General features: G+C 37.1%; 1 protein-coding gene across 1 annotated transcript; it reads left to right on the forward strand.

Annotated features, from left to right (window-relative positions):
- The first annotated feature begins 4,730 nt into the window (after window positions 1-4,730).
- LOC149795911 (G protein-coupled receptor 157-like) lies at window positions 4,731-9,600 on the forward strand. Its single transcript, XM_089965828.1, has 3 exons — window positions 4,731-5,774; window positions 5,976-6,181; window positions 6,778-9,600. The coding sequence occupies exons 1-3, from the start codon at window positions 5,381-5,383 to the stop codon at window positions 7,135-7,137; spliced, it is 960 nt and encodes a 319-aa protein (XP_089821954.1). The 5' UTR covers window positions 4,731-5,380; the 3' UTR covers window positions 7,138-9,600.

The following is a 9,600-nucleotide window of genomic DNA, read 5'->3' on the forward strand; positions in this document are numbered from 1 at the left end:
CGTCTATACATACATTTCCTTTGTAAGAGCTTAAGTTGGTTTGTTTGGATAGTAGACTTGAGTTCAATTTTAATGATCTGCGTGTGTGGATAGTAGATTTGGGGTTTGTTTATTGCTCCTTCACGTATGTGGATAGTAGATAATATGAGATGAGAAAAGTAGGGGATGTTTTCCTTCACGTCCGCGCGTTTTAAGTGATGATCTAGGTATATAAATTTTGTTTTAGGGGGATGTTTTCCTTCACGTCCGCACTTTAACTATAAGAACCCACAAAGTTCGTCGTTCGCACCATTCTAAGGAATAAACAAAGATGGAGGTGACAAAATTATTTAACGATTTGAGACATAGCTATTTTTGGATCATGGATGGGACTTATGTAGTAGAAAGATTGAATAAGGAAGGAAGATTTGAAGGTAGCCTGAACAATGTGAAGAGTCTTGGAGTAGCAAAAGATCTAATAGGGGGAATGATTGAGGAAGAAGTAGAAAGAATCAGAGGATTCATTGACCCACCTTACGTGAGAGTAGGTACTTTAAAGGAAGCCTTGGATCATGTCATAGAAGTCAGGAGCTTCCTAGAAAATAGCTTTCATTGGACTGACTGGTGGTACGTAAAGTGGGGTTGTAACCAGTTGATAAAAGCAGAAGAACTAATTAGAGAGGTAATGAAGGTAGAAGTGATGAAGATAAAAGAAAAATGGAGCAAAGAGAGAAAGGAAGAAGAGAATAAGAAGAAGAAATTAGAGTTTGAAAGATTGAATAACAACTGGATGAAGATCCAAAAGAAATTCAGAGAAATGGGTCATCCTGACTGGATAACAGAAACTGAAAAGAGGAAGAAGAAAGGAATAATGGAAAAAGTGAGAACTTGGTGGAAAAAGTGGAGGAGTTAGAAGAAAAAGAAGAAGAAGAAACCCAAAGGCCCTTTTCAAGGCCACTCGTCTCTCGAAAAGAGATAGACTTTCAATTGCCTACCCAATTTTTTATTTTATTTTTAAAAACAAAAAATCCCATGTTAATTTCCCCTTGTCCCCTGACAGGCCCACGATTTATTTCCATGTTAAATTTCCCCTTGTCCCTAGACAGTCGCACGATTTATTCCCCCATGTTAAATCCCCTTGCCTCTAGACAGTCCCACGAACTATTCCTCCATGTTAATTCCCATTGTCCCTATACAGTCCCAAAATTTTCTCCATGTTAAATTTACATAGTCCCTATATCGTCCCAGGGGTGTTTTTAATGATAAGTCCCATTGTCCCTGAATCGTCCCTATTTACTACTTTCGGGTATGTTAATTTCATTAGATGCGTCGGCAAGCCACCGCATCCAATCGAAATTAAGTTGTTCAAATTTGAACACTGTTCCTACTTAATCGAGACAAGAGGATCACACAACTTGAATGGACTGATAAATTAGCAATATTTTACTGCCGGTCCGTATTTGAACAAATACCTTTCACTCAAATATACCTGTAATGGCTTCTCTCTGGTATGTAGTCGTACTTTCGATGTTAAACTTAGAAAGAATAATTTTTGAAGTCTATTGCCTCCACCAGTTTTGGCTGATGTACAATGTACCGCTGTTACACGCTATTGGTTAGCTGCCATTACATACAAAGGGAGGCAAATCATGAAATCCAAAAGATGTCGCTAGGATAAAGCTCTAAAATATCTGCTCCATCTGCCAAAGTGTAGATGGGGTTAACATATCGGAATCTTGGTTAGCGAAGATGCGTGTGTTACATTCTCGGGCTTGGCCAATGTATGTATGTGAGAAAGCTGCCAGTAGCTTCCAGTAGGTCGGTGGTTGTTACCGGGGTTTTCCCCGGCTCTTCCCCCCACCGGTTGTTCTGGCCGCATGTATGGTCTATCTTGGGATGACAAATAGTGTTAAACACAAAAACAATTGAACTACCGCTAATCGTGTATTATTATTATTATTATTACATAAGATCGAGATCACAAGGAAGATCTAATTAGCACCTCATATAAAATAAGCTGTGTTCAAAACCTCCAAGTTCCTCGTTTGTTTCTTGTTTTACTTTTATTTTTTATTGTTTTATATAAAAGGACATCTTCAAAAAGAACACCCGATTTTTGCCGGAGGTGCGAGTTGGGGTAGGTCATCAAAATTTAGATCTATTCAGACTTTGATTCAAAAGGTCTCTAAATAATAAATCACCTTCAGCATGAAAAGCAAGTAACACATCGACCAATCATATACATATGGTTTGAATTAAATGAACAACACACTATTACTTTCTAACAAAGACTAATATGGACAACAACAATATAAAATAAAAATAAAAAACAAGTAGCTCTGCTCGGCCCCTTTGGTGCCCGATTATAAACACTTGACATTGCGTACATTCACATCTGTTGTGCAGGTTCCAGCGACAATATCGTTTACATTATACGTGTACAACTTACTGCATTGCTTGGGCTGGGTAAGATATTTTATAGCCAAACCCTGCACAATTGTTCTCTTTTTGGCTTAACGCCATTTCTCAGCGCAGGATAGGCTAAAAATACATGGCGACCTCTATGACTTGTAGAGGGAAGAATCCGGTAAAAACCTGACACAAGGCAAGCCATTCGCATACTATAAGCGGATAAATTCAGATCGCGAGCTTTTATTTCAGAGATGTAAACGTTATTTTTCATAACAGTAGTCCAATGGTCGTTGTAAACAGTCTGTACTATACTCTACGGGATTTTTGTTGTATGTTACCAGTGTGATTAATCGAAGTCGAATCTCTCTCTCTCTCTCTCTCTCTCGTCAGTACAGGTGTGAGCGTCCTTTCAGTGGCTAAAATTTCAGCGCATGGCACATAAACACACACGTGACGCTTATAAATAAAACGCTTTTGTCAGAAAAAAAAAAACAGAATAGAACAGAATGTTTTGATTTGACGTATGCAAAAATACTTGTAGACAAAATAAAACATTTAATATACAATGCACAGATACACAATTGTTGGGGGTGGGGCAACACATTTTTTAGCGCATGATACATTGCGGCCAGTATAATTGGTAGAAGAGCCCGGGAAAACCCCGGTAAGAACCAAAGACCTACAGGTACCAACTGGCAAGTGTTATCACATACCAACATTGGCCAAGGCCGAGATTCAAACCCACGCAAAGAGAGATGAGATGTCAGTGATTGGTAAAGGCTAGAGCTTTAGACCACTCGGCCACCCGGGGCCCCTTGTTGCACAAATGAATAATGACCTTAAAACCTGTGTGCACATAAAGCATGTGAGAGAGAGAGAGAGGGGGGGAATAGTCTAAGTTGGATTGTATTTTACACATATTTGTAAAAAAAATGTTAGAAATATTTATGTTTATTGTATAAACAATAAAGTACTTAGTAACAGCAGTCTGAAATATTCGCCGCCCCCCCCCCCCATCTCTCATTGCTACTAAATATTGGAAATCGTCTGATGAAATTTAAAATCAGGAAAGTCTTTATCACGAGGTAGACTGATGCTAGAAAGGAAAGAGATATCTTCGAATAGAAGAAATATATGTGAAATATTAGCCCCAGGTAATCGTGACAACATAAGTTCCATTTTAATAATTATTGGAGATGTCGACATTGTTAACGCCTTACTACCACACAGTATTTAGATTAAACTGTCTCTCTGTTATGTTAGTTCAAAATTTGTGTGGGATTGGGTAGAGATCCAAAAAAAAAGGATCATTTTGCCACTTAGCATTAAAGAATTCCCTTGAAATATAAATGATTCCTAAAATACAATTGATCTGAATATCAAAAGAAAAATGATTCATCGACAACTGTAGATATGGTACCAACAGATGCATTTGAGTAAAGATTACACTGGAAAGTTGTGTGTGTGTGTGTGTGTGTGTGTGTGTGTGTGTGTGATTGCTTCATATTATCGTATACACCATCTTGTGCGTCATACCGATACAGGAGAAATACGTCACTGCATGGTATTCCTATTAAGTAAGGAATATTCGTCCTTTGTGTATTTTTATTAGTCACAAGTCTGGCTAATCATAGCGCATAAATTTGAAAACTAGTTTCAAAGGGGTAGGGGTGGGGTGTCAAAACATTGGTAGAAATATGTAGAAACTCCTATATGTTATTGCAGTTCGCGAAACAGTGGATGTTGCAAAGTAGATGTCCCATCTGCTGTCAAAATGATAAATTCTAGTATTATCAATGATTGTAATGCACATATTACATGCAACATGCTTGTCATTGCTCATGGCCCCGCCCCCCCCCCCCCCTTTTTTATCCTTTGCTTAAGCAAATCTTCCTTTTTCTTTCCTACTGTATAGGAGAAAAAGCTTTATATATAAGAGAACATGTAAATAAACAGTAATGTCTCGCTATTTGTCGTTAGCCCTGATTTCTTTTATTCAGATGAAGAAATATTTCGCACATTTCGTAGATATTTACTATGACATACCAAACCACCCGTAAATATTGACCTTGTTAGGATCAAATCTAAACAAAAAGATGGAATTGTTCCACTGATTATTAACAGCTTGTCATAATATATTAATGTGAAGACGTTTAAATCTTCCTTGTCTGTGTTTTCCAATGGTAATCGCATGAGTCGGTCAAACGGTTTTGTACTATTTAAACATTCGTGATTGTCCTGTCAAGATTGCGTCAAACGATAAGTTTTACGGTATCTAATATTCATCAGTAGGCACAGTGCATCATTTTCGGCTGACCAATGAGAGGTCAATATTTCATTCAGTTCGTTTCACTTTCATATTAAACGTGTGCGGTCATGAACTTGACAACATTAGCGTGGAAAAATGATCTGGCTTCCGTTAAAGGCACGATAGTAAGTCAAATTTTGGGTAGGCATACAAAATCGAATGCCTGAGATAAAGCTTTGTACCAAAAATGTATTGCGCTACGCGAGTGCAGCTTGAAATATCACCGTTGATTCTTAAATAGGTCGCTCGAGAAGAGAAAGAAATGTCCTCCCTTATGATGTGTAGATACGTTGTAAGCAACAGTACAATCTCCCTTGGAGTTCATTAGACGCTTACCGCAAAAAGCAACGATACGACACTGTGGGACTCATTAAGCTGATTCCGCATAAAGCAACGATACGACCCATGTGGGATTCATTGGCTGATTCCGCAAAAAGTAACGATACGAACTTCTGTGGGATTCATTGGACGCTTACCGTAAAAAGCAACGATACGACCCCTGTGCGATTCATTAGGCTCATACCGCAAAAAGTAACGATGCGAATTCCTGTGGGATTCATTTTGACGCCTACCGCAAAAAAGCAACGATACGACGACCCCTCTGGGACTCATTAGGCTGATTCCGCATAAAGTAACGATATTCTCTTTTAAATTAATTATAAAATAAGTAATAGTTCAATTATGAATATTAGCCTCATACAATATGCATCTGCAGGTTGCACCATCGCCAGTTCTCTTTTATCAATTTGTGGGGCCTTCGTCATATTTTGGACGTACTGGCGTATCAGTTCTGTACGAAATTTTCTGCGGACACTACTGCTATGGCTTACGATCGCAGACTTGATGAATGCATCAGGAAATCTAGCTGGAACAATTAACTTTTTATCTAACAAGGGTGCAGATAACGATGTTTGCACAGCTCAAAGCGTCGTTACAACATTCGCCTCCATGGCGTCATTTTTCTGGACACTGGTGATAACAGCTCACATGATGGTATCCATTCAATTCAGGAGCGACATGACCATGTCTGCCATATTAAAGGTCTTGTACCATTTAATATGCTGGGGAGTTCCAGGTAAGATGCATAATTTAATGATTTAATATTGACAGATTGATTGATTAATTGACTGATACATTGACTCCTTTATTATACTTTCCTTATTAGTTCATCCGTATAATGAAGAATATGTTCATTTTGATTGATAGCCTCTGACATTTTATAATTGTTATAGGAATATTGCATATTTCTCGCTATGTGTATACATTTTCCTTCCAGGAATACTTACGTTAGTGGCAGGTTTACGGGGAGTTCTAGGCCGTAACTCTAATAGTAATACAGAAGTGACAGGATCATGGTGTTGGATTAAGGACGATTTACCATATCCAGACAGGATTACATGGATGCTAGTTACAGGAAAGGGTTGGGAAATGCTGTGCTATATATTGTCCTTCAGTATCCTTGTCTTGTTGAAATTAAAGTTGGTAAGTTGAAATCTATGTGTTATTGATTGGTTTGTGTCGAGAAGGTTAACATGACACATTAGGTCTTGAGGAATTGAGCAACAAAAAGCTTTCCACAGAAAAAAAATTAAAGCTAAAAAGAAAATGTCCAAACGTCTTGTACAAGGCAAACACAAAACTAATTGCTAAAATTTGTCTGGAAGTATACTGTATTCTCTCTCTCTCTCTCTCTCTCTCTCTGATAGCCTACCAAACAGTATACGCATATAAAAAGTGAAATGGATGAAGAAAACATGCATGATAATACATATAACAATTTAATTAACATATTATATGTGAGAGACCAGTCCAGTAAGCTGCTATTTACTGAACGTTTATAATAAAGATTATAAATCTTCACGACTTGATGGGATACATCGACAAAATCTATTTTATCGCTTCTATATGATTATTAACGATTCTGAAGAGGTCCGACACATGTTTTCGTTTATCAATGCATCGATCAATCCATCCGTCAATAGCTACATACATAAGTACATGCATGCATGCATGCATCCATCCATACATACTTGATATCACCGTTTTGTTTATTATAATAAAGCATTTTTTATCTACAGTACCTTTCTCGACGTCGACTGAGGGAGCTGAATGCAGATTTCAGGGACGAGGACACTCATTATTTGTACCTGTGGTTGCTTTTGTGGCTGCTTCGAGTTTGGGGCACCGTCCGATTTATATTAGTATGTGCCCAAAATGATGATAATGTGGCATTCCTGATAATTCTTCATAGCATCGGAGATAATGCACAGGCTTTTGGCAGTTGCGTTCTTTTCTGCCTTTTGGATAATGAGGTTATGAAACATATAAGAAATAGGTGTATTTCTTCTAGACATGAAGCCGTCGAGCATGAAAGACTTATTCCTACATCAGAGGCATCGACAAATAATGCTAAGCGTGAGTCTTACAGTGCAATGTAAGAATTTCACGGCGGCTGTAAATATATAGTGTCAAATACATAAAGAAATGCATATCGTCAAATGTAATAGCATAAAGATACAAAATAATATATTCATACCCTTGGATACGCGACAGCAAGTAAACTTGGTTACAATAGATCGTGATCTTGTATACAATAATCAATTATCACTACAGAACGGTAAATGTATCGTTTCCATTAGGTGCAAATATTTTGTTTCCTCGAGGCATTCTAACTATAATTCTCGCTGGAAGAATTGAACAAAATTAATTAAGGAAAATCTCGGGAGTGACCATTGTATGGAATTATGGGATACATTTTAGAATCCTTAAGAGTAAATCTCTGAACATTAATTAGTCATCCAAGGCAAAGGACGTATAAAAATAACACCGAGCAAATTACATCTCTTGATTTTCATAGGAGACATAAAAGTTACATATGTTTCCATTAGGGGCCACTATAGGTCCCTATGGGAAATACATGATGAAAAGGGCAAGGTTTTATGATGGCGTATGGGAATTTAACATTATTGGATACTATCGACATGCATTTAAATTTAACATTGGATCTGGGACACCATAGAGAATTTTGGAAATCAATATTAAAAAAGGGGTCTAGGTATTATGATGACTGTGAATTTTACATTGAGGAACATATTTAGATGTATGGGAATTTAACATTAGGTTTTGTCCATTATATGGAAGTGTGTGAATTACATTATAATAAGAGCTATGTATAGTGTGGATATAGGGCAATTTAACGTGTATCGGTTACTTTGGGGTGTACATGAATTTAACATTACATATGTCACTGTAGACCTCTACGGGACTTTAATCATTACGCCAAATCTAGCAGGTACAGCCCTTGCGGGAGTGTAACATTATGAGACCTTTGTAGCCCTTCTAGAGATTTTAACATATTTTGCCTTGGTATATCCCTCTATATAAAGGTAACATATCGTCAGAATAGCCTTCAAACTCACACTGACTAATACTTTTTTTGATTGATAAATACCTATTCTAATTGACCTATGCCTTTATGACTGCCTATACATATTCCCATGGACAAATACCTAAATTGCCTGAAGAAAATCAGTTTTGACTAACAGACATTTGTGACTTACACGTTTATTCTAACTAATCAACGCCCAGTGTGACTGACCAACACTTATTTTGACTATTCTGACTGACCATTGATGCTTTGGCCTACCTAACGTTTGTCTTTTTTTAAAGACGTTTCCTTCGATTTGAGTTCAAGACTTGGGATGTCCTTGGAAAAGTTTATTGTGTCTTTGGTCAAGTGAAACAGTACATATAGTTTTTTATAAACATAATGTCATTCTTGTTTCTTAGCATTCTTTGGAAATACATGATCATTGGTTTCAGTTGTGTTAAGACATAATTTAAGAGGAGTCATTTGTTTAAATTATTCATTAGAATTACAAGGTTCTCATTGATATTTTGGACCACAGCAGTACTTTGGGATTATCAAGGACTCATTTAAAGACATTCTGGATAATAACATTGTGATACAACACGACATTCAAGACTTGGAATTCATTGCGAACATCATATATAATTTTGGACATATGATACAACATTTAGGATCTTTTTGGATTTAAATCACAAAAACGTTATTTCTTCTTAAATATTCCTTTTATAACTTGGATAAATAAATTATTTGTTGATTTTACTAAGCTTGTTTGTTACACTATCATTGTGTTACACAATTTAAGACCATAGCGTTGCAACACCAGTGCATATTCTGCCTGACCAGTACATGTACTGTCAAGTGCAATACAGTTACCTCCTTTCTCTTTAAGCAAGAGTGTGTGGGTGATTTGGATTTTTAATGTAGCTTTAAAAAAAATTCAGTCATATCGCTACGATGTCTGCAGTGTGACAGTTTATAGTGATGTCTAGCACTGGGGCATCATACCGCAGACATGTAGCATGATGTCCCACCCAGTCATATTATCCTGACACCAGGCAGACGAGTCCTAACACTAACCTTTTTATGCTGAGCGTCAAGGGAGGCAGATGTAAGTACCACTTTTATAAGTCTTTGGTATGACTCAGCCGGGGATTAAACCCACGACCTCCCGCATCTGAGGCGGATGCTCTAACCACTAGGCCAACGGAGCTATCATTTTAAGCAAGGCTTAAGCTGCATCACAGAATGCGTTAGTCCTAATTTGATGCTTCTACACTTAAATTTAGATTTTACAAATAATTGTGAATTTTTGGAGGTTGAAGTTATAAATTTAAGTTCATCAAGATACTAAATTTCCTTTTAATCACTGCCTTTTACAATGCTTTGCCTGCTCTGGTTTCAAGTTATTCGCTGTGTGTCTTGTCAGATTGTATTTATGTATTATGGCAGTGTTTGCTTTTCTTGAAAATCATGATTGTTTTAATGACTCTATTATTTTATGCAATGCCAGTAAAATGTTCACAAGACCTTA

Source organism: Sinohyriopsis cumingii, chromosome 7 (assembly GCF_028554795.1).
Source record: "Sinohyriopsis cumingii isolate HCF-2022 chromosome 7, ASM2855479v2, whole genome shotgun sequence".
Taxonomy (NCBI): Eukaryota; Metazoa; Mollusca; class Bivalvia; order Unionida; family Unionidae; genus Sinohyriopsis; species Sinohyriopsis cumingii.

Coding starts and splice junctions, on each gene's coding strand:
- LOC149795911 (XM_089965828.1), top strand. CDS start 5,381: ATGAATATTAGCCTCATACAATATGCATCTGCAGGTTGCACCATCGCC. Junction 5,775..5,975: donor AATATGCTGGGGAGTTCCAG/GTAAGATGCATA, acceptor TTTTCCTTCCAG/GAATACTTACGTTAGTGGCA. Junction 6,182..6,777: donor TCTTGTTGAAATTAAAGTTG/GTAAGTTGAAAT, acceptor TTTTATCTACAG/TACCTTTCTCGACGTCGACT.